Genomic DNA, 26,028 nt, shown 5'->3' with positions numbered 1-26,028 from the left:
CGTTCTCGTGCGGTGATGGCGGTGCGTGGACGCGCGGCGGTAGTAGCAGCAGTAGCAATGGCTGCTGTGGATCGGCGGCTGCCGAATCTCGATGACTTCGCGGGGCAGAGCTGGAGTGCTTGGGTGGAGAGAGTTGGGCCGCCTACTACCGAGACAGGTGAGCGCGCCTATCCCGCTCATTAACCTTTAGGCAGCGAGGAGCGGCGGGGGGAAGCAGGGGGACACTTCTCAGTCGCCGTTTCTGCTGCTGCCGCCGCCGCCGCCGCCGCCGTCGTTGACGACGAGCTCCCTCCGTCCCTCCCTCCCTTCGCCCGCCCTAAACAAAGGAGCCGCCGGGTCCTAGCGCCGTGGAACTTCTTGCTTGATGAATGTTTCTTTTTGCAAAACCAGGTTTCCCGAGATCTCCCGAATTCCTAGAATGGATTCCTCTATCGAGCCTGATGTAATTGGAGGACATACTGTGATCATCTTGGTGTCGATCAGAATCTTTGTTCCCCGTAGTTTCCACACGCACCACAGTGTTAGGTGGTTCTGTCCTTTGCTTTGATCCCGCCTGACATGCGGGTTCTGTAGTTAGTTATGCTCTATTCACAGGATTCTCCCCGACTTTTGATCTTTACTGTTTTTTGAGTCTACGGTTACCTATGAAACAGTCTATGTAAATTCCTACTAGAATCTTTGAGCCCTGCTTTCATTTTCCCCCGGTTCGTTTGAGAATTCTTTCCTTGGATTCTTTTACAATCACTTTTTCTACTTTCTCCAGAATAGCATCCCATGCTTTGATATGCTCCTCTGGCGCTTACAAGCCACAAAATACCTTGCTGTTCTTGAATTCTCACCTGGGTCACTCTAGACTTGCTTGATTTCTCTCTCTAAATGTTCACATTTGCCCTTTAAATTCAGCCAGCTAATATTTTACATTGATTTTATTCTTTTAAATGCCCGTATAGCTGCTTCTCAACCAGTTCTTTTAAAGTGTTTTCAGAAATCTGTGTTGGCTTTACCTCCAGCTGTGCTGCTTCTCTGGATTTCCTCCTCTTCAAGTTATTCCATTTTATTCAGATCTTTGCCTTGGCCACTGAAACTGGTCCCCGCCCATCCATCTGTTTCGCATTCCTTGCACCTTCCTTCTATCTTCTATAGCAAGCTTCTTTTGCTCTGTTGACTTGGCCACTAAATTATCACCCACTAGAATTTCCTTGCCTCTGCCTTTCCTCTCTTACCAACCTGATCCCTGACGTCTCCATGCTCCTCCTCCTTCATTCTGTTGTGTCCTTTGCTCTGCTTGCCCTCCCTTATTAGAGGGGCAGGTTGAAAGTATATTAACATGGTGGGTGGATGTCTTGGCCTCTGGTGATTTTTGTCCTTGGAATCATTTGGGAGCATTGCCTTTAGTCTCTTTGACTTTCTCAAGTGCAACCTGACAGCAGACTCCAGAAGGGGCGGTGAGAGTCTGCGGAGCTGTCCCTGGTGATGCTTTTTATATTGTTGAGCTTCTCCCTTCCCCCACCATTATCTTGATAGAGTTAGTGCCTTCGTATAATTCCTGATCTACTTCCAGAGCCAGCAGAGAGTTGGTATAATGGCTCCTGTATTTTCAGAGATTTAGAAGCAAGTTATAAATTTCCCTTGCTCACAGCTCTCTTATCGAAGTGTTAATACTTATTTAGCATCCACCTTTTGCCCTAATCCTGTGATTTAAAAAAAAAATTAACTATTTTGAATGTCCTTCTTCTGTTTTGATGCTGAAGCAATTGATGCATTTTAACAGGTACAATTTGTCTTTGTGAATGCACCAGTTGGAGGGAAATCTATTAGATACAGAGCATTAGATGTTGGTTAAAGTCAGGAGTCTGGTCCTGATGACCATCTCTGTGACACATTCACATTGCTAATTTGAAGTCACATCTTTGATTTTGACCTCATTGTTAGACACTTGTGGACATTTCATGAATGTCCCTATAGTGCAAAGAGATTCCCAGGTGGAAAGTAGTAGAAGAAACATTAGTTCTAAATTCATTTGTTTGATTCCTCATGTACATGTGGAGACCACAATATTAGGGCAACCTACATGCACAGTGGTGTAAGAAAATGTCCCCTGTAATGAAACCAGAATATTCTGGTTTACAACATGACACCACTGTAATTTAGCATCAGCAAAATTTTGATTCCATGAGCTAAAATCCAGCAGTGTTTATTTACCTTGAAATTTGGGGATTCCGTTTTGAAGTCCATCTTAAGGCATCTATTTTTTGAAACTGCTAGGAGAATAGAGATACTGATCATAAAAAGTGCATAGATCAGGTACACATATTATTGTTTGATGTGATACAAGCATGCCTCTTTCATATTCATATTCATTTTACATATGTGCTTGTTGAATACTGGTGGATGATGGCTATTTGAAAGCTAAATGAAAAAGAAAAGAATTTTCAAATGAAGCCTTACCACAGGAGTTGATCAAATCATGTTCTTATCCTATGGCCACTGTTATAATTTGCAAAGCTTCCATGGGTGGAGCTGTATGCTTGTCACTGTCTTCCACACACCTCTTGATTTATATAGATTGGCAGAGCAATTCTGCTGAAACAGCAGGCAGTGAAGTCTGAGATTCAGCAAGTCCACTACTATAAGCTCGCAGAAGCTGAAGAACGTCTGCTGTATTAGCAGAGGTGATTCTTAGGGATCCTTATTTTCTTGGCAACTTTAAGAACTGCTATGATTATTGCTGTTATTAAATTAACTCCTTATCTTCGGTAAAGCTCAGGGTGACCTTGGGCAAACCAGCTTGACCTTTTGCAAAAGGTTGTTACAAAGGTAAAAAATAAGACAACCCTTGCACAGTCCTTTGCTCAAGCTCATTTGGAGGCAAGGTGGCATACAAATGTATACAATAAATACATAAATACAATAAATAAATAAATAAATAAATAAATAAATAAATAAATACAATAAATAAATTTCATATACTGTACTTTTGAAGGGGGAGAGGATTAATTTAAAAAAATCTATTGAACCACAAATGTACAAGAGACATTGTGCTATCTGCTTGCAGATGGATCTCTTCAGTACAGTACTAGGACATAATGTAATTGCAGAGTGCTACATGGCAAGTTTGAGAAGGTGTGATGTGTAAATGAGATGGAAGTTCCTCTTGCTACTTATTTGTCTTGAAATATGTTGTAAGCCTATTCAACCTACCAGCATAACCGTACATACCCTAGTAAGCCTTACTATATAGTATGAACTAATTCTAATTGAGCATGCTTTGAGTTGAACTTTAAGAGGTAGAAAGTATCCATTTTAATGTATCTGGATGCCATTCTTGTTAGCATTGAGAGATAATGTATCTTAAGTAGCTTTAATTTTGGCTGATGGAAACATTTTTTAAAAAAAATTTTTGCCTAGTGTCCGATCTGGAAGAAAACAGTAGAAATGGGAGAAAGAAGATTGATGCAATGACCCTCATTAAAGAAGGTAAGAAAACATCAAACTCTCTGGTGAAACATGGACTGTAGAAACCTTTGCTCTACAAAGATCAAAATCAAATCTTCTGGATTTGTAAATGCTCTAAAAAAAAGGAAAAGGATGAATATTGCTATATGTATTGTATATTCCACTGTCTGGAATGATAATTATTGCATTTTCACACAGCCGGTGATCCTTAACTTAGTCTATACAGACTTCTCAATTCTGCAAACGGAAGACTGTGATTTTGCTTGCCCATGGAGCAGTAACATGTCCATAACTTTGAGTGACAGCCACAATAGGGTTTGCTGCATTATGACAACCAATTCTAATTTCTCCATGACACAAGATTTGTGGGGAAGGGAAGAGTTGGAATTCGTAGAACAAATCCTGGGCAAATGTTTTGATACTGGCATTTTCTGCTTTGCTACATCATGGATGGCAGCGGTGGTAAACATGTCCTATTCCATGATTATCTTGTATTTCAGAGAGGGGTAATGTTTTTCCCATTTAAAAAGTAATGGATTTTTCCTAATTATGGCATGAAACTTGCCATATTTTACGATAAAAAGGAGGAATGCTCCTACAATTTATTAGGAAATCAATATAGTCTTGAAGATATAGTATATCTTCCTTGATATCTGAATTGGTTTGTAGATTTTTGTCTTGAATCTTCCCATCTTGCCTTTGTAGACCTTTTATCGACCAAACAGTTAATATGACCTTTCCAGAGATTTCAGATAAACTAAACTAGTTTCAAAGTCTCTTTTGTTATGGTTTCATCTCTATGATTTCTAATAAGATGAAGTTGCATGAGCCCCAAGCAAAAGCCACTGACTTCCCACCATATTTTGCCTAAAGATCATTTGTCCATAGTTTCCCTTATATTCATATTATACTATCTCAAGTATTTCTTAAAACGAAGTTAAATAGACTTTTATAGAGGCTCCAGATGACTCATGCAAATGAGTCAAGGCTGCAGGGAGGGGCCCAATATGTTCTCAGACTGTTCTTTTCTGACCTCAAATATCAATCATACTCTGTCCATCAGTTCAGTATTTTAACCAAAGAAATGTTATTAAATGAAAATGATGCTAGAACCCATGCTAGAAGAGATAAAATCAAATCCAACTCATCCGAGTCCAGTCTCTGTTAATACCAGTAGTTAGAAAAATATGCCCTGAGTCGCCTATACTCTCTGCCAAGAAATCAGACAGCTTCCTCGGTTTTGTGTCTCTCTCTCTGTGTGTACATATGCATTTCTAAAGAAGTCCTGTTCTTTATAGAGAAGGCTACAGATGCAGATTGAAGTCCTACTAGAAGGTAAGAATGTTGACATCAGCAATGACATCAGGACCTGAAATTATTTTTCCAGATCAGATTGTTCATACCCCAAACTCTTCCTATAGCCCCTTCTGCTTCTTTAGCAGAACTTTGGAAATATGAATTACACTGGATACCCAAGCCAGAATGTTCAGATGAACCTCTGCTGTGCTTTTGTCTGACTTTTGCAGTCACTTTGAACCAGCCAAGCCCTTGGATAGTCTGCAATTAGTTGGGCCTTGTCCCTCCCTCCTCTTTGGCAGCTTTCCTCTCTTTCCTGCCCTGCTGCCCTGGGTCTTTTCATTGCTTTCTAGCCTGTCTGTGACTCTTTGTTTTCCATTTCTGCTACCCCAGCTGTGCTAGGAGGTGGGGCTGCTTGCTGCCAACGTTACAGAGCATAGGACAGCATGTGAGAACCCCCTTTGCCAGATGATAGCCATTTGTTCTGTCACCTTTTTGTTTTTGTTTTTAACATGTGCGCCCATAAGAGCAGGGAGAGGCAATATCCAGAGTAGATCTGGAGGCCACATCACTCAGTGGCAGTTTTCTAAATCTAATAGCTGCTTGTGAAAACATCAACCTAAATGTTAGTAACATATAAAATAATTGCACACAGATTGGAATGCCTAGTTTGGTGGTCCAGCATTAGATCTGCCTTTTTTCAACCTAATGCCCTCCACCTACATTTGCTTTCAAGCCCTGTTATCATTGCTGGTATTATCAGGATAGTATAAGAATTGTAGTCAAAACTAAGGGGTAATGAGTTGGGGAATGTTGCTTTAAGGTACTGATCATGTAGCCTTTCAACTAAGAACTAGGCATTTCTTTTGCTAAGTAACAGAGTATAGGCTCTGCTATTCAGCTCTTACAACTCCTGCCGTTGTGAGACGACTAGTCAGTTACAGCAAAGAGCATTTGGCTAGTTGGACCAATGGCCTGACTTGATATAAACAACCATTGATTATAACCAAATAATGTACCTTGCAAACACTGACTGTTCCACCTTGCACCCATACAAAGAATCCAAGAAATGCTAGTGTATGAAATAATTGTGACAAAAATACAAAATGCTTTTTCTTCTGAGCTCTGTGTCTCTCTCTCTATTCTTTTAAGTCAAGAGAGAGAGAGAGAGAGAGAGATTCTGTGGTTCTCCAGGTGTTGCTGAATTGCCCTTTTTACAGTTTCTGTCAGCGAGCTCAGTGGTGTGGGATGTTAACAGTTGTAGCTCAGCTGCACACAGAGGTTCTCCTGACTTAATCTGTGCTTTCAAGATAGGCTGGGCATCTCATTTTGCTCATAGGTTTGCTTACGTGTTTCTTAGACTGCAAAATTAACAAGGTGACATGGGCCTCTTCCCTGAGTGTGCTCTCATCGCTCACATCTCTTGTCCTTTCAGACATGTCTATCTTTGGTCATTGCCCGGCTCATGATGAGTTCTACCTGGTCGTGTGTAACCACTGTGGCCAAGTGGTCAAACCTCAAGCCTTTCAGAAGCACTGCGGTAAGCTAGGCAGTCAACATGCCAGTTGAATGTCTGTAGTCTCTCAGGAAGTTTACTTGGGAGTAGTGCTTCTGCCTGGGGGTCGGAGGTGATGATGGCGGTGCCAAAAAGGCCCTCTTTTTGGTTTCCTTCCTGAAAATTAGGGAAGCTCCTCTTCCCTAGGATTGCTTCTCAGTGAGCAAGGAGACTGCTGGTAAGATAGTAGTCAGGAAACAAAGGATACATTCTAATAGGGTAATTCACAAGATGATATTTTGCTACTTATACCCCAAGATTGTGAGGCAGCTAGAAAATGGCCAAAACTGCATGTCTGCATAACTTCTGCAACATATGTATGAAAGACATATGAATAATTATGTGCATCTAACAGAGCCATCCTTTAAATGGTAAAAGACACTATTTGCTAGAATAGTGCTTTGCTTGAGTTGTACATCTGACTGACCCTTTCCCATCTAATACTTAGCAAGTGGCATTACAGCTCCTCTCCTTCCCAGCTGGTATAGCTGCCTCCTACCAAATTCCAACTTTTAGAGATAAAATTATGTTTGGCCATTTTTTAGCTGTTTTTCCTTTTGTGATCTCAAAATTCAGCTAAGGAAATTAAATGTAAGAAATTTCCTTTAGCAAACATCTGTTAATTATTTACCTCCATCTCAAATTTCTACCTTTATCCAGAGCTGGACTGTTGCCTGGAGGGAGATGAGGGGAAGTAGTCATTTCATGAGGATTATCAAAATCTTTTTGCTCGCTATCAAAATCTGTTCTGAGTTGGAGCAAGCCAAGCGAAGGGTCTAAATTTGAAGCCCTTTGGTGACACAGCAAGTTGTAATTTAGCCTGTTGGCAAATGGGTGAATAGATTGACAGAAGTATCCAGAATGTGAGCAAAAGTCACATGATGCAGTATCCTTGCTGAAGCAAGATAGGTTGAATCTGCACAGTGTTTCAATGGACAACCACAAATATCACTTCAAATTATATGATGGAAGAAATACCATTTTTATTTCTGTTATGTATTTATACCCTAGGCTTTATGAATCATGCATAGAAGGACAGAATAATCCTATACATGTTGCTAGTGGCAGCCACACACACAAAAAAACTGTATGAGGTTTCTCTTCTGAGCCCCATGTGTCTTGGTGATTGGCTATGTACAGTTAATGAGTTTCTTCCCTAACAAACTTCTGTCTCTCAGCTCTGTCAAAATTATCTGGGACAAATTTGAAAAGATGCACTTTGAGGGTTGCCAGCAAAAGGAGTCAACTCGGTGCAGTGGTTAAAAGCACCAGACTAAAAACTGGGAGACCATGAATTCTAGCCCTCCTGGTTTAGGATGAAGCCAGCTAGGTAACCGTGGGGCTATCATTCTCTTTCAGCCCTGGAGAAAGAAGCAATGATAACTGTCTTCTGAAAAAAATGTCAGGAAAACTATGTGGATTTAACTATGTAATAATCAGAAATCAAGATTAGAAGTGACTTGTAGTAGCAGCAAAGAGTTATGCTGAGGAACAGGAAGAGACTTTAAATGTGATTTGGTAAATCGGAGAGCTGTACTAATGTGCTTCTGAATTTTGGGAGCTCTAGACTCAGTTCTAGATGCTGTCATGTACTTTGGCTCTAAGGTTCTGGGTGAAAGTTCAAATTTAGTAATAACAGGTCTTTCCTAGGGCAGTATTGTGTATATAAAATCAAGTTTGCAGGTGGGGTGGTGAGTAGATAAGAAAAGGAAAGATCCAGAATTTTGCAGTGAAAACTATCTAAATCAGGGGTGGGCAACTGTGGCCCTTTTATAACCTGTGGACTTCAACTCCCAGAATTCCTGAGACAGCTTGGCTGTCTCAGGAATTCTGGGAGTTGAAGTCCACAAGTTGTAAAAGGGCCAGAATTGCCCACCCCTGATCTAAATGATATTTGACTAGAATGAAATATAGAATTGCATAAGCTCTCTCTGACTTAGTTAGCCTGTTGGCCTGTTGTGATCCACCAATTCAATTTTGACTGGGAGGTGAGCGATCAGGCTAAAGTACCTATTATAATTATTTTACATTGTTTGCATTATTTTTATCCCTGAGTAGCTTTCGGAGGAGAACAATATTTTGTTAATGGCTGATGAAAGAGATTGGGAATCATAACATATTTGTAGTAGAATTATGGAAAATATGCTTTTAAAAGGCCCTGGCTTACTGTTGTACCTATCCCACTTCATACCTAAGGCAGACCTACAATTTGCAATCTGATTGCTGCCTCACTGGCTCCTTCCCTGCCTAGCCAAGCTTTCTGGCTAACAGCATTGTTATTCCCACATAGAGAGACGTCATGGACCTCTCGGCAAACTCTGTGGTCGGGTGCAGCCTTCATCCAATTTGCAGAAGTGTCATGCAGTCAATGGGCGACCCATTGTCGGTGGCAGTCATGGATCCACCAAATCATGGAGGGAAAAATCCCAGAGCTTCTTTAATCAAACCCAGCATGTGCCAGAGAAGACAGACAAGATGCCGAAGGACAACCTATGGTAAGAGGCTCTGGGGTTCTTTGTGAGTGATAAGTCCAACCATTCTCTTTGAGAAGATCTCAGCTCAGGCAAACTTTAGAGAAAGCAATCCTAGCTATTTGTTGGTTGTTTGAAGTGTGGTAAGAAAGAGAAAAACAATCTCTTTCAGGATAGCTATAAAAATTGAGCCATACAGCTATAGAAAATGAATGAATAAATGAATGAATGAATGAACGAATGAATATAGAATAAAAGTTACAATACATTCTGAGGTGACACAGGGAATCTGCAAGCACTTCTTTATATTCTTGTTCTCTAAGGTTTATATTTCATGCAAGTATAAGAGAAGATTTTTTTTCTTTGAAGATTTCTATTCTAGTGATTGTGAATTCTTGATGCTTAGAACAACACTGCTATGAGTGTGAAACTCTTCTGAAGTGCTCAAAACAGCTCATTTTTTTTTAATTTTTTTATTTTTTTTTTTTAATTTGATTTATATGCCGCCCTTCTCCGAAGACTCAGGGCGGCTTACAATTGCTCAGCAATTTTGCATTTGAAACAGCTGTTTCACACCTGATTAGGATGTTCTGAGTTTGAAATGGTCAGATTAAAAAGGTTTTACACACTTTTAGTTTGATTCACATTTATGGTCCCATTTGCTACAGATAATTCCGGGAAAGATGATTTTTGAAACATGGACTTTATTTTTTAACTTTTTAACTTTCTTCTTTTATAGTGGATTGCAACTCCAGCAGAAATCAGAGCAATAAATAAACCCACGTACCGTATTAATGATGCAAAAAAGGAATACTATGTACTCCCTTCATGCCCTTTTGATACTTCTGTGGCTTCTTTCTATTAACTAATTAATTTTATTTATTTAATTACTAATGCTAATGGAAATACAGCATGGAAAAGCTAGCACACAGCAGTTAAAAATGTACAGTCAAAACAATAATCCATTTTCTGCATTATAGATGGAAGCTTGTTCATTTATTTAATGATTAAGGTTGAATTCCATTAGCGAGATAACAGTGTTTGGAATTTTTTGAGGTCTAGTGAGAAAATACGATTGCTCCCTTGGGTTTTAGATGACCCCATTTTTGGTTTCAGAGTGTATTTACTGAAATGGAGCATATTTACTAACAAGGTGAGCTGTTGATGGCAAACGTTTATCTAGTGCGTTTAAAACAGTGTATTTACTAAAAGGTAAGGTGTGATGGCAAATATTCTAAAGTGGTTTTTCTTGGCTTGGTCTTTTGATGGCTGAAAGTGATCTAGAAGCCTGTGTTGCTAGGTGCTGGGATCATCTGTGAAGTTATCAATGTTGGTACTCCCCACTTTTCACAGACTCTTGTTTTACCATCTGTTGGAAGCTGAGCTTTATTTTCCTGTCTTTACTTCTTCTACTTTCTCCTGCATCCCTTCTATTTGGGCAGCCTTCTCATGCAATGATTACATGCTTCTTCTTTTTTTAATCCATAAATATAATGCTCATAAATGAGGAAGGCGGCTTTGTGAATGAAGCTGCTGCAAGAGTTTGCTGGTATAGAACTCCAATCATCATGAAGGCCTTTACAAGGCCTCCAAGTTTGGGAATTTAGATGAAACACAATTTCAGAAGATTGCATGTGATGTCAACACCAAAACACGTGTGCTGTTTTGTCCTCTAGCTTGTTTGTGCCTGTAGTGAACCTAGAGAAGATCTCTGGCCTTCCAAAGTCCGATGGAGATGGAATCAAAGCTCCCGCTCTGCTTTCTGACACTGCCATTCCCAAACAGTCTTCGGTTAACTCAAAAGAGGTTCTAGGCAAACCTTCCTTACTGGCGTCACCAAAAGAACTTCTGACATCAGCCAAAGCTGGCAGCACCTCCGTAATAACGGCTGACACCTTGAACAGGAAACTGGAGAATGCTTCTAGCCTGAGTGAGAAAGAATTGGGTGTTGTAAAATCTCTGAAGAAAATATCTCGTGAGTCTTGCCTTTCTGATTGTGTAATCTTCTGGCTGGAGACAATGTAATAAATAGTTAACCCATCAGGAATGATTACATAATAGTGTCTTTTTAATGGGTGGTATTGTAAAAATGAAACTTGGTTTGGTAGCCGTATTTCCTAAGCAAAACATTTCCCATAAATCCATCCCTCATTTCATCTGTAAGGAATGAGTTGCTACCTAGGTCATAGGGCAAAGTTGAATGAAAGTTCTTTGCAACTTTTTGCTTCCTTAGTAATCCTGAAGGGAGAGAACCGGGCTTCTAAGATGCCAGCTTAGATGCCTCTTTCCATGTATATTTATCACCTTTCTCACTTCATCCTTTGTCAAAAGAAAAAGGGTGTGTGTCATAACCACTTGGGAATTTTTGCAAAACCAGTGTATCTACTGTGCAAAACCAGTTTGTCAAGTTTAATTCCATGAGGTTGAGCATTTGTCCCAAAGGCACCTGAGTGGATGGGAAGGGAGGGAAATACTGCATGCTCACTTTTAGGCATTGGGATTATAGGATTACATGGAGGATATGTGATGTGAGCTACTTAACTGCTATAGGAAGTAAGTTTGGGGGAAAGAATATGGTCTTCTCCAAGCCCCCAAAGGATTTCTCTTTTCCGTTAATCCCATATGATCACAATTCTAGGATGTCACCTCAATGTCTACCCAAAAGATATGATTCCATGTAGGCTGACCCATAAAATAAAACAAAGATCAGCAAGAAAATAAATACACAAATACAAAATGAGACATGCCAGTCATTTACATAAAGAATTTAATGCACTTCTGACAGCAAAAAGTGAATAATGGTTGTTTCATTTTGTTTTTTAAATACAGGTAGTCCTCGACTTACAACAGTTCATTTAGTTACAATTTACAATTGCAATGGCACTGAAAAAGCGACTTATGATTGTTTTTCACACTTAACAACTATTGCAGCATCTCCATGTCACGTGATCAAAATTCAGACACTTGGCAACTGACTCATATGTATGACGGTTGCAGTGTTCCAGGGTCACCTTTTGCGACCTTCTGCCAAGCAAAGTCAATGGAGAAGCCAAATTCTCCATAGTAACAAGCATGTTACTAACTTAACAGCTCCAGGGATTCATTTAACAACTGTGGCAAAATGGGACAAAACCCAGTTAACAACTTTCTCACTTAGCAGTTGAAATGTTGGGCTCAATTGTGGTCGTAAGTTGAGGACTACCTGTACTGCATTTTCAATAAGGGGGCTGCCTTCATAAATCAAAGGGAAATGGGCAATTGGGTGGGGAGACATGTCATTGAACCTGCAGAAATGTGACTCTTTGGCGTCTGATTCTGTATTTGTTCCCACAGGGAAAGAATGCGACTTAAACCGCCAATGTGGCGTGGTGAACCCTGAAACTAAGAAAGTTTGCACTCGGTTACTAACCTGCAAGGTAAGACGCTGTACAATGTAAGCCTGCTTTCTGCAGCGATTGGAGGGATGAGAAGTGCAGTGCAGCGAGTTGCCTTTATGACTGCTGTTCTCATACTTTCTGGTGGGATAGGTTTCTTCTTTTCAAGAGGCTGTCCTCCTTTGTTTTTAAGCCGCCTTGAGTTGCCATGGGCGAATAGACGGCAATATAAATTCAATAAATAAATAGTAAATTAATTAATAGCAGTCTGGCCTGGGGATCTTTCGCAGGTGATCTTGTATCTCCGTGCAAATAATTGCTCTGTCTGCACATTGGAATGGTGGAGAGGTGTCTTTGTATAGGTTCTATTGTGTCTTCCTCTGGATATCTTTTGGGAATGCCAGCAGGGATGTTCATATGGGAAATCAAAATGATGGTCTCAACCATGGGATCAAAGCCCCAGTGTTGATGCAGACGTGTTTTGATTGTGTGTGGGTAGTTTTTTTTTTTTTTTTAATTTGATTTATATGCCGCCCTTCTCCAGACACTCAGGGTGGCTTACAATGTGCTAAGCAACAGTTGTGGTATTCAGACTGCAATTACTGATTTAGACAAAATACATGATCAAGTGAATCGGCTTGAATGAATGTGGATATCCATTCAATATTTTTTGTGAAAATATGGAGTAGAAGATTATTTACTGATGGTGATAAGAGAGGTATCTGATGGGAACAAAATGTGTGTTAAAATAAACATCATGCTTGGAGAATGATTCAACAATAACGAGGTAAGACAAGGATACAGGACTTCTCTAGGTTGCTTAGTGTATTTATGGATAAATGTATAAGGAATGCTTGCAATGACATTGGAGGAGTGTTGGTTTGGGCGCATGAATATACATGTACTTTTGTATGCAGATGATGCTGTGTTAACAGAACAGAATAATTTGCAGTGAATGTTAGAGTGTATGATGCAGGGAGCAGTGTGAATGTGGCAATTATGTTTGACAAGGAAATGGAGTGAATGATTTTAAGTTATACATAAAGGGGGGGGAGCTAGAGGAAGTAGATGGATTTGTGACCTTTGGTAGCATGATTATTAAAGACAGGGAAATGGATTGAGAAATTTTAAGATGTGTAAATTCTGAGAGAAACATGGTGGGTATTGTGTATTCTGTGTGAGGAATGAAATCTTGTTGAAAGAATGAAGATGCCTAGGAATAAAAGCATGCTTCTACTTGGTTGGTTATATGAAAATGAGTGTTAGATATTTCAGGAGAAAGATATAAGAAAGTTGAATGGGGTGTTTAAGAAGGGCATAGGGTGAAACAAGAACACAACAGAGTTGAAAATGAATGCATGCTGAGTTTGTTATAAATAGGAAAGTCAGTAACCGGTCCAAAACATATGCACTGTGGTGGCTTGATCCTTAGACCAGTGTTTCTCAACCTCAGCCACTTGAAGATGTAAGGACTTCAACTCGCAGAATTCCCCAGCCAGCAATTTGCTGAAAGAGCCATGTCTTTAGGTCGGCACAGAAGATGCGGAGGTCGGGGGCCGTCCGGAGCCCAGTGGGTAAACCATTCCAGAACGTTGGTGCGACCACAGAGAACGCCCTCATCCTGGGAGCCGCCAGCTGACATTGTCTGGCTGATGGGACCCGGAGGAGGGCAGTCCTATGTGAACGCACTGGGCGGTAGGAAGTAGTCCTGCAAGTACCCCGGGCCCATGCCATGAAGGGCTTTATAGGTGAGCACCAGCACCTTGAAGCAGATCCGGAGGACCACCGGCAACCAGTGCAGCTCGCGCAACAATGGTGTTATATGGGAGTAACGGGAAGCACCCGTAACTACCCGTGCGGCCGCATTCTGGACCAGTTGGAGCCTCCGGGTGCACCCCAAGGGCAGCTCCATGTAAAGGGCATTGCAGTAATCCAGCCGAGAAATAATGAGAGCATGAGTGACCATACGGAGGGCATCCCTGTCTAGGAAAGGGCGCAACTGGCGCACCAGGTGAACCTGTGCAAAAGTCCCCCTTGTCACAGCCATCAGATGGTCCACCAAGGACAGCTGTGAATCCAGGAGGACGCCAAGGTTATGAACCCTTTCCGAGGGAGCCAGACACTCCCCTCCCATCAGAAGCGATGGGGATACTAGATCATGAGATGCCGGCATCCATAGCCACTCTGTATTGGAGGAGTTGAGTCTGAGCCTGTTCCTACCCATCCAGACCCGCACCGCCTCTAGGCACTTAGACATCACGGAAAGGGCATCCCTGGGTTGATCCGGGGTGGAGATGAAAAGTTGGGTATCATCAGCATACTGATGATACCTCACCCCGAAACTATGAATGATCTCACCCAGCGGCTTCATGTAGATGTTAAAGAACAGAGGGAAGAGAACTGACCTCTGCGGCACCCCACAAGTGAGGGGCCTCGGGGAGGATCTCTGACCCCCCCGCCCAGACAAACTGCGTACGGCCCGAAAGGTAGGAGGAGAACCACTATAGAACACTGCCCCCCACCCCTAACCCCCCGAGTCGTTGCAGTAAGATACCATGGTCGATGGTATCAAAAGCTGCTGAGAGGTCAAGTAGCACCAGGATGGAGGAATAACCCCCATCCGGGGCCCGCCAGAGGTCATTCACCAGGGCGACCAATGCCGTTTCCGTGCTGTGTCCGCGCCTGAAGCCTGATTGGTATGGGTCCTTGGCGCTCTCTGAGCTTGCTTGTCTTTTTGCAGATGTTTCATTACCCATACTACGTAACATTATCAGTGCTAGTAAGCAGTGCAGTTTGCAGCCAGTTTATATTCTAGTGGCTTGGTGGAGGTGGTCTTAGAGATTCTTTGGTTGAACTGTTTGCAGTTGGCTTCTTTGGCAGTTTCTTCATTGGTGTATTACTTCACTTGATTGTTGGTCTGATATTAACCTTTAAGTTAATCTATACTGACCTGGGTGCTGAATCCTGGTGGAAAGGTGCTTGGGTCTTTTTGTTCCTTTTTGGGATGGGTGATTGTCTCTTTTGCATAGTCTATAGCAGGGGTGAAATCCAGCAGGTTCTGACAGGTTCTGGAGAACCAGTAGCAGAAATTTTGAGTAGTTTGGAGAACTGGCAAATGCCACCTCTGGCTGGCCCCAGAGTGGGGTGGGAATGGAGATTTTGCAATATCCTTCCCCCAGGAGTGGGGAGGGAATGGGGATTTTGCAGTATCCTTCCCCTGCCACGCCCACCAAGCCATGCCCACCAAGCCACACCACACCCACCAAGATGCTCTATTTTCTACCGGCCCACAGACCGTTAGTAAAAAAAAAAAAGGAATTTCACCATTGGTCTATAGATGTTGTTAATGTCTGTGTGTCTATTGATGGCTGATTTTGTCAGAGTGCCAGGCTTCTAGAAATTCCCTGGCATTTTTGGACTTGGTCTAGGATGGTCCAACAACCCCAGAAGAAAAAATAGGAGTCATCTACAACATACAATGTAAGCACTGCAGCAACCACTGTGTAGGACAAACAGGCAGAAGACTGTCAGAAAGTATCCACGAATAACAACTAGTAGTCAGAAGATATGATGAAAATTCTTTAATTCACAACAAACAGATTTAACCACAGTTTCAATTGGGATAATGTAGCCATCCTATACCAAGCCAAGTCCAAAAACACCAGGGAATTTCTAGAAGCCTGGCACTCTGACAAATCAGCCATCAATAGACACATAGACATTAACAACATCTATAGATTATGCAAAAGAGACAATCAACCAGCCCCAAAAGGAACAAAACGACCCAAACACCTCTCTACCAGCAATCAGCACCCAGATCACATAGATTAACTTAAAGGTTAACATCAGACCAACAATCAACTAAATAATACCCCAATCAAGAAACTGCCAAAGAGTCAACAGCCAATAGCCCAACCAAAGAATTTCATAAGACCATCTCCACCAACACTGACAGGACAAGCCAGCAGAATATAAACTGACAGCAAAGTGCACTCCTTTCTAGCACTGATGAAGTTACCTAGTTTGGGTAATGAAACATCTTCAAGAAAACAAGCCAGCTCAGAGAGCACCAAGGACCTCTCCTGTCAACCCCGAGCTACAAATATTCTCCTTTATTAGATATGTGTATGTTCAGTTATATTTTTCTTAGTTCATACCTTCTTTGTCTTTGTCTTGTTGTTGTTTATTCCTAACACAACATAACAAAGCACAACATAACATAACATATAACATAAACATGTTACAGGTACAATGAATATATCAGCTATTAACATAGCTTTGGATAAGTTCTCTTTGTGACTAATATTACAGTATATGCAACTGTATGTAATCAATTTTTCTCTGCTTTGTAACAATAAACTAGAGGCGGGTTTTTTTTCCAGCCAAACCTTTAACAAATCTTATTTAAATTAGTATCTGTCAGAAGCCACATGTATTCCCAGCAAGTCTTGGATTCAGGTTAAGAACTCTTCCAAAATTTGCTACTGAACTGTCATGTCTAATGTGACAGAAATGGAAAATTATTAAACGTAGGCTGTGGTTAATGTTTAAATTGAATGACATTAAATTTGGCTTTGTCTTCGTTTTGATTCCAGTTTCAAGCAATCCCTGGAGTATGACCTCCTGGGAGCCCATTAAAGGATCAGATGTGGTCCTCACCCCAGGAAAAGATTGTCTACTCCCATAACAATAATGCTTGTCTAACCATAACCTCTGCTTCAGTGCCAGTCTCTCAGAGACTTGTTAAAATGTTCACCAGAGAAATGTCACACACTCTTTTCATAAGATTGTACCACTCATGGGGTTTTATGTGGGATGTTCTTTATTTGAAAATGGCCTGTCATCATATCCTCTCTCTGAGCTTACTTTTCTACCCTCCAGCTGATAAATCTAACCCTATCTATCTTGCCTGTGCTCCAGATCCATTCTGTACATCAACGTCGAGAGGTGCAAGGCCGCACAAAGGACTTTGATGTGTTAGTGGCCGAACTGAAGGCCAGCACCAAGAAAGGCGAGTCTCCCAAAGACAAGAGTCCAGTGAGGAAAGATATAGCTAGCGAACGGCTGTTGCAGGACTTCTCTTCCATGTCGCAGGCTTCCTTGGCTCTGACCAATATTTCTGCTTCTTCTTGTCACACGAAACAACCATATTCCCACTGTGCACTTTCCAGGTAACACACATTTGAGATGAGGGAGCAGAGATGGTGGCATCCACCGTACCTTCTGGAAATTCAATTCTCGGAAAGCTGAGCTCTTATCCTTTTTCTGCTGCTTTCAGGTCTGGGGTTTCCTCCGAGAGTGACCCTGATGACGTGCCTATATCTTCTAGCGAAATTGACAACCGTCTCTACCGTTTCCCAGCATTGAAGAGCACGGGCCGGGTGACAAGCGAGGAGAGTGAAGAGGATGCCACAGATGATTCCCGCAAGTTAGATTGCCGTTATGCAACACGACGACCCCATCCCCAGGCAGTAAGTGGCAGACCGAGACCTGCCCTGCTCTTTTTCTTTGTTGCTATGGGGCTTTGATGGAAGATGCTTGGCAGATGTTAAAAGTGGAGCTATAGGAGAATGGAGTGTTGTACTTGTGAAGCTGTGAGATGGTCTTCTGATGCCTGGGTTCACATGTCACTCTAAATCATCATGTGATGTGTTTGTTTTTGGTTTAAGATGATTTCTAAATCCAGACATTATGCTTGTTCAATAATGCTTAGCCCAATGTGTAAATTAAATCAATATGTCAAGCCCTTAGTCAACCTAGGCTGGTGTTTTGAAGGGCAGGAGGTAACTCTCCAAAGAAAAGGAACTCCTCTTGGCTTTGAGATTAACAGTTCCTTTAATTTAGTCAACCAGATCTTGAATATTGGGGCTAACAAATGCAAAGCTTCTCTGCTATACAGGTAGTCCTCAACTTAGAACAATTGGTTTAGTGACTGTTCAAAGTTACAACAGTACAGAAAAAAGTGACTTATGACCGTTTTTCACAGTTATGACCTTTTCAGCATCCCCATCGTCATGTGATCAAAACTCAGATTCTTGGCAACTGGTTCATACTTACGACCATTGCTGTGTCACGAGATCATGTGATCCCCTTTTGTGACCTCCTGACAAGCAAAGTCAATGGGGAAACCAGATTGACTTAACAACAGGGTTACTAACTAATCAATTGCAGTGATTCACTTTACAACTGAGGCAAGAAAGGTCGTAAAATTCACTTAACAAATGTCTCATTTAACAACAGAAATGTTGAGCTCAGTTGTGGTCATAAGTCGAGGACTACCTGTACTAATGAAATGTGGGTTGAATCCACACAAAATTAATTGTTCTTAGAAATTAAGATGATAGAGGTAACTTAGTCTCTCTTTCTCACTAGCTGAAGAAATGGAGGCTAGAATGAATAACTTCCGTGATATAAACTGTGTGTCCTATTCGTCACTGTAGAATTTGAAAGTGTGCTCTTTGCATGATTGTGAGTTTCTAACACTTGGATCCTTCCATTAATCCTCCCCCACCACAACAGTTCTGCACTTTTGGAAGCAGATTGATGAGCCCAGGTTGTTATGTGTTCAGTCGACGGCTGGATCGGTTCTGCTCTGCACTCAGTTCCATGCTGGAGAGACATCTTAGCTCACACATGTGGAAGTAAGTTACCTTAGGAACAATACCAAACAAATTAGGGAAATAATTGGAATGTGCTTCTGCCTTTGCACAGTCATATACATGAATTTGGGCATGGCATGCAGTGGAAGAAAATTATGATGTCTTCATATATAAGAAGTCAGTTCTAAGTCACAATATAATCTTGCATATTTCTTAAAACCAGTCCTGATTTATTTATTTACACAGTTTGTATCTCACCTAACAAATCCTGAGGGCTGACATAAAATTGTATTACTAAATTTGTACTCTTAAACAAGATTTAGCAGCATCTATCATACACTAGAAATGTTTAGCGGTTGGGCCTGTAATGCACAAGAAGAAGAAAAAAGGGAAAATTGCAAAAACAGTGCAGACCCTCCTTATTCCTGAAAATTCAATTACATCTATTTGTTCATTTCTTTTTAAACCTACTATTTTTTTCTGTCTAGTTATGGCTTAAAGACATATAATAGTTACAATGAAACAGCTTGGTTAAAAAAAAACCAGAATAAAACCACTAACAATATGTAACAAAGGAAAAATAAATTTAAAATAATAGCAATGGTAAAATGGTGCAAAGATTAAAAAGGCACCCAAAACAATTGTTAGAAAACTGAGAAATTGTCTTTACCTAGTGCTATTAAAAAAAGCCCAAGCAACAACAGAAGCTTGGTGGATTTTCATATAGAATATTGTTCCACAATATTGTTCATACAGAACAATAGTTTTACACTCTTGTCATCATTGTGAAAACTTGAGAGGTGTCATTTTTTAAGAGAGTTTTTCATTTTCATCCTAAGCAAGACTGGAATTGTTGTATTGTAGAGTTTTGTATCTCTGAAAGAAATGGCATCTGAGAATATAAAAGGATATCTAGATCCTTGGAAACAAATAGGGATCAGTTAAATATTTCTTGTGTTCCAATAGGTAGGCTCACATTTACACGTCATACATGTGTTTAATAGGAGGTGGTCATGTGTTTTTAGCTTTTTTTTCCTCTGCTTCATCATCAGTCCCTTTAACTCAGGGCCTGTAGAAATATTGTTGAGTCTCTGCTGTTGGGGGGGGGGAATTCTCCAGTAGATGGCACTGGATTACCAAGTTTGGTGGTATATCCTTCACAGGCAGAAAATCTATCTGAACAATGAGTGAGCCTAGCAGGGGAAGAGGTTGCGAGATGATGGAGAAGATACATGTATTTCCAGGCATCTATTCTTGTAAAGACCTTTGAATTTGAAGCAAATAGAGGCAAAAGAAAAGAAAGAAAAAGTTTTGAATCTGAAGGAGAACAGAGATCCTTTATAATTTGGAAATATTGTATGAAAAAAAAAAAACAAAGCGTAAAGAGAAAGAAAAAAGTAGAAAGAAAAAGTCAACAAAGAAAATAATAAAGACGTTTTGTTTCTCCAAGATAGAATAAAGACAACGTTCCCTCAGCAGGGGATTGGACTAGAAGACAACCAAGGTCCCTTCCAGACCTAAGATTCTATCGTGTTTCCCCGAAAATAAGACCCTGTCTTATATTTTTTTGAACCCTGAAATAAGTGCTTGGCCTTATTTTCGGGGAGGTCATATTATTTTGGGACACATGGAGCAACATGGAGCTCCTCTTGATGTCTTACCTGATTTCCAGCTCTGTGTTTAAATATTTTTGGGGAGGGCTTATTTTCGGGGGGAGGCTTATTTTAGCGCATGCGCTCAAAAGTCCCATTGGGCTTATTATCAGGGGATGTCTTATTTTCAGGGAAACAGGGTATGATTCAGTACTGATATCTAGGCAGAGTAATTGAAAGCTGGTATGTTAAACAAGCTTTGTTTCTTAATTCTTGTTTTCTTGCTTCGACCCACCCAGAAGGATTCCTCCAGCTGCTGATCATCCAGTTTCCACATCATCTCCAATGCTTTTGGGCTTCTCTACATCCAATACATCCCCAAATTACAATTCCTCCCTAATATGCAGCCTTCCCCACAGTACCCCAAGCAGGACCTCTGTATCCTGGGCAACTTCAGTGACCATGGCATCCAGGGACAGCCGTAACCACCATAGTGTGAACTATGCAGTTGGTTCGCCCCATGCCGCAGCTGCCTGTAGCCAGTCAGACTGCATGGGTGGAAGCCAATCCATCACCTCCCCACTCCCAGCCAATACCCCATCACCATCATTCAGCAAGTTGCCTTCGAACAAGGCCAGCAAGTCCTCCAAAGCCAAGGAGATGGCTGGTAATATGGAGCCAGAAGCCTTAGCTCGGAAGCGCAAACAATCTCCCAGTGTCCCTGCTAGCCCACCTTATAAACAAACTTGTTTCCTTGATCTGGGCAAGAACAAAACAGTTGGCTGCCAGGTATCCCATCCATCTGCCAAGGCCAAGACATCTTCAGTGGCTTCCTCCAACCTTTCCCTGAATGGGACAGTCTCTTCAGGGGCCAGGGTCAAGAGAGTCAACCACCTGGATTGCAGGGCACCTAGCCACATGCCAGTCAAAGCCTCATCACTGGAGAACCAGGGCTGCTCATTGAATGGTCCAAAAACACTGCTGACCAATTGCATCTCAGATGAAGAGGCCAAGAGACGCAAGAATTCAGCCACCTACTGTAGGCCAGTGAAGACCAAGCATTTGCCCTCATCCATGCCTTCTTGTTCCTCATCTGATTTGGGTGGCTCAATCAGAAGGAAGAAGCCAGTTGTCTCCTTTGAGGAAAAGCAGAACACAATGAAGGTAAGCTCCTGCCTTGGACATTGTAAGTGAACGGCTGAATTTTCTTCCACCTTGGAACAGCTGTACTGGCGTTCTTTGTCTTCATAGCTTTGTTTGCAAAGTCTGCATTCTGCCATTACAAGGCTGACTTCTTCATAAACAGGTAAACAGGTATAACACTCCAAAACAAATCAAATCAATATTGAAGTGGATAGCACCATATACCATTTAGTTTCTGCTATTGCACTAAGTAGTCAGATGTGGTATTTTCTTAGGTGTGTTTGCATATATTTATTTATTAAATTTAAATGCTGCCTATCTTCTTGATAGAATGATCCCTGCATTGTTACATATTTGAAAAATAATGCACCAACACTGAACACCAATGAATGGTCACCATTTCAAGTCTGAATTTTTTATTAGTATGGTAAGCTTTATTTAGTAAATTAGCCAAATGAACCATGAAATGATCAATATTTTTGAGAAATAAGGACATGGAGCAGATAAGTGCGTATTTTTATTTTTTTGTAGTAAAAATAGGATTTTTAAGCAATGTTGTTATTTTTGGTTATAGTTGAGGTATTTTTAAAATTTCTGTATCCCTCAATAGCAAATATTTTGAATAGTTGTGCTTTTTTAAAATTTAAAAATAAATTCAGCAACAATGTTAGATTAAGTCAGTTTACAATTACTGAAAAGTCAAATGATCATGGAAACTAATTTTATTGCTGGGGAAAATCTATTTCTTATTAAATTCTCAGGAGGATTATTTATTTTAAATAATAAATACAGAGGAAATCTGTAGTTAATATCTGGAATACTAGCTTTCAAGCCACATGAAACTGTGTTTTACTTCTGCATAACTTTGTAGAACAGAACACAGAGACATAATGGCTGAAAACACAAATCATACTAGGTTTTAGTGTGCTTTTAGTTCTGGTTCATCCCGAGTTATTTCTAAAACAGTTTATGGCTTGGCATTGTGTGTTCAATAACCATGGTTAAAACAAGTCTGGGCTGTGATGTGTGTAAAACAAGCACTCCCGCCTTTCTTATCCTGCTCTTCAGTTTTATGCAGACTTTAGCATGTGCTATAGATGCAGTTCTGTTTCCTAACAGGATTGCTTGACCATAAGAGCTATACAAGAAGCAGCAGTTCACAAATGCAGTTTTTTCATCATATGAAATAGAAAAGCAGAGGAACGGATGGCAGCAAAATGGCAGCTAAGAGTCCTTGGAAGGGACAGGAATATATTTAGTCAAATATATTGGAATAGTCAGGTTTTGATCAAGATCAGATTATACATTTTCCTAGAAACATAACTGAAGAGACCGCACGAAACATTTATAAATGAACCTTTAATTTAAAGACTACATTTTTTGCTCCAGTATAATTAATATCTCATAACAATCTGCTGAAATCAAGCCTCCGGACACCCCGATAGATGTTAATGCAGTGTTGCAAATTAGTTAAATTTATCTTAAAATGAGCCGAGTGGAATGGGGAATGAAACCCCAGCTAATGATCAGCAGCCCTTTTGATGTTTCTGTTTCTGCCAGGCACACCTCTGTTTTCCGCAACTCAAAGAGCTGTAAGTTTTCTTTTGGGAGAAAGACATCTGAGCATTTAAGGCATCTGAGTTCAGATAATATTGGTGGTTTTATGGCAGGATGTAAGCAAAATTATGCTGGGTTCTCCCACTAAGAAAGAAAAAAAAATCTGTTTCTAAAACTTTTTATGAAAGGCCAAAGAGTTTTCAGTTTAAAACTGCATATTCCTTATTGTCAATTTGAGGATCATATAATCCAACCCTTTATTTGGTACCACCCAGCCAGAGTTTCCAAAAGCTGAATTATATATTTATTAAATATATTATGCCACTAACTGTAAGTATATTGGGTTGTGCTAAAATAGTTCCCAATTGCCAATTCAGGAAGAGAGAGGGTTTCTTTCTGCTTTGAGTTAGTTTATTTCATTTGTCATGGAAATATAAACTAAATCCAGCAGAGATTTCATTTTAAAACTTTGTTCCTGAAAAATTAAGCTGCAGTTGCTATGATAGCTCCTGATGTTCTCTGAGTGGGATTCCAGCCACCAGTGACTTGAGGTTCAGTATATATAAGTCAGAAGAACATCTGCCCAGCTCCCCAGGCTCACTCCTTACTATATTTCAACTTAACACATCTCCCTACACTCAGAATTTTTTATGCTGTATGTTCAACATGTTCGTCCCATTCAATTTAAGTCCCCTTGGTTAAGCAAAGGGCTAGAAAAATCTTTCAAATGTTTTTGCACTTACATGGAGGAACTATGTGGAAATTACTGATTGCTTGCTGGAGTACGATGTCAGGTTTTTGTGTCACTCTGGATTACTATGAACCTCTAATTATGGACAGTAAGGGAACAATTCCTTATTATACTATAGTCCAATTTATGCACTTGCTGCAGAGAGTAGAATCGGGAGCATGTTTATTTGAAACCTGATCCAACTTTTTTTCAGCTAAATATCCTTGTTTACATGGTGCTATGACAACATATATCAAGTCCATTTAAGTTTCATGAAAGGTTATTAATAAGTATAGCTGCATGTCCTTTGGTCATTTCAAAAAAGGACTGGCTACACACTACCCACAATAGATACATTTTCTGTGCAATGACACTCTCTTCTTTCTTCTCTTGACAGTCAAAAGCACATTAACAGCAAGTGCCTGCGTTCTGCAGAAGCCAGCAGTCTGAGAACTCTGTCCATGGATCCAATTCGAAGCCTCTTTGCTTTTTATAACTTTATAGTATTTTTTTAAAGAAAAAAAATGCTCTAAAATACCTGAAGACTGTGATTGTTCTTTTTTTGGTGTTGTGGTGGTTTTGCCTAGAGAAATAAAACAAACAAACAAACAAACAAACAAATAAATAAATAAATGAAAGGAGAAGGAAAAGAAAGACAAAAACTGAATCAAAGGACACTGACAAAAATGCAGAATCTTCTTCCCAACTATATAATGACTGGAGGGGTACAGAAGCTGGGATCTCATACAATAATTAGATTACAGGAGATATTAATATTTTGCCATCTTCCTGCGTGTGCAAAGTGGTTATTAGTACAACTTGGCAAATAATAATTATATTGGCAAATGCCCATTTTCTTGCTGTATTTGGATCATCCTTTTCTCCCTCATTGTATCTTGACCCAGCTTCCCTCTCTTTCTGCTTCTAAGTACTATTTGCTTTCAAAGAGAAAACAAAAACCATGTTTCTAGTATAGCGTATACACGATTGCTGTATCAGTGCAATAATGACTGAAAGCACCATTTTTATCTCCATTCTTGGTTTGAAAACAAATGTATTTCAGATGAGAAGAAGGCAGGATTGCCTTTGCTCCTTCTCTAATGTTAAAAAAGGCTATTGGCTCAAGTTGAAGATGAAAATGAAAAAGGGAGCTGGAGGGTAGGGATAAGCATGCACACTTCAGGCAATAGCCATAGAAATTGTTCCCCACCAAGTACAGTACATAAACACACAAGAATTGTTTGCATGCAAATTAAACCCAATGCTTGCTTTAGTGTTTTTCTATGGCACTTAACTTACAATTCTGCTAATCAGTCCACCTTTGTACTCCAGATTTCCCCATCTAGGTCACCTTATCGAACTTTAGCAATACATTTAACCAGCACCATAGAAGTCGTGGTTCAGCAGTTTCAGTTTCAGTTTATTTAAATTTATATACTGCCCTACTCCCGAAGGACTCAGGGCGGTGAACAGCCATAAATAAAACAAATATAAAATTTAAAAACCAGTTAAAAGACATATTAAATAGATTTGGCCCACTAATTAAAACACCCCTATTTTTAAGAACAGATCCGAATTAAAATTAAACAATTAAAAAGGATTAGGCCAGCCCCGCTTGATGGAATAAAAAGATCTTGAAGGCACGGCGGAAAGTGCGCAAATCCGGGATCCTCCGTATCTCTGGGGGGAGCTCGTTCCAAAGGGCAGGTGCCCCCACAGAGAAGGCTCTCCCCCTGGGGGCCGCCAGTCGACACTGTTTGGCCGACGGCACCCTGAGAAGCCCCTCTCTGTGGGAGCGTACTGGTTGGTGAGAGGCTACCGGTAGCAGAAGGCGGTCTCGAAGATAACCAGGTCCTGAGCCATGGAGCGCTCTAAAGATGGTAACCACTACCTTGAAGTGCACCCGGAAGACCACCGGGAGCCAGTGCAGCTCGCGCAGAAGAGATGAGCACATCTGGAAGGAGGCTGGATTGAAAAATATAGAGGATTCAGTGGCTCTGGATGTCTCTAGAGTAAGGGTCCCCAATCCTCGGTTCGTGGACCGGCACTGGTTCGTGGCATGACAGAAACTGGGCTGCACAAACAAGCAAAGCCCATCTTGGGGATGCAGGTAGCACATGAAACCATGACCCTCCAGTTTGCAGAAAAACCTCTCTCCACAGAACCAGTTCCTGGTGCCACTGCTCTAGAATAATGTACATTATTTGCCAACGGAAAACCAATACTTCTTTTTTATGCATACTTTTATCTTAACA

At 40.7% G+C, this 26,028-nt stretch overlaps 1 protein-coding gene across 4 annotated transcripts; it reads left to right on the top strand.

Annotated features, from left to right (window-relative positions):
* Positions 1–24,310, top strand: ATXN7L2 (ataxin 7 like 2). 4 transcript variants are annotated; one of them, XM_070939671.1, is made up of 11 exons: positions 1–157; positions 3,409–3,477; positions 6,188–6,292; positions 8,598–8,802; positions 10,455–10,753; positions 12,112–12,194; positions 17,073–17,323; positions 17,431–17,623; positions 18,672–18,793; positions 20,643–21,507; positions 24,171–24,310. In XM_070939671.1, exons 1-11 carry the CDS (start codon positions 16–18, stop codon positions 24,183–24,185), a joined length of 2,349 nt encoding a protein of 782 aa, XP_070795772.1. In that variant the 5' UTR covers positions 1–15; the 3' UTR covers positions 24,186–24,310. The 4 variants fall into 4 exon arrangements, with proteins under 4 accessions (XP_070795772.1, XP_070795773.1, XP_070795774.1 ...); XM_070939672.1 differs by having other exon boundaries at positions 16–157; positions 20,646–21,507; XM_070939673.1 differs by lacking the exon at positions 6,188–6,292 and having other exon boundaries at positions 72–157.
* Positions 24,311–26,028: the final 1,718 nt, after the last annotated feature.

The sequence above is a fragment of the Pituophis catenifer genome, unplaced genomic scaffold, assembly GCF_029215685.1.
Source record: "Pituophis catenifer annectens isolate HBS135680 unplaced genomic scaffold, rPitCat1.0.hap2 SCAF_3, whole genome shotgun sequence".
NCBI lineage: Eukaryota > Metazoa > Chordata > Lepidosauria > Squamata > Colubridae > Pituophis > Pituophis catenifer.
Note: the sequence above shows the minus strand (reverse complement) of the source record. Positions and strands in the feature narration are given on the sequence as shown.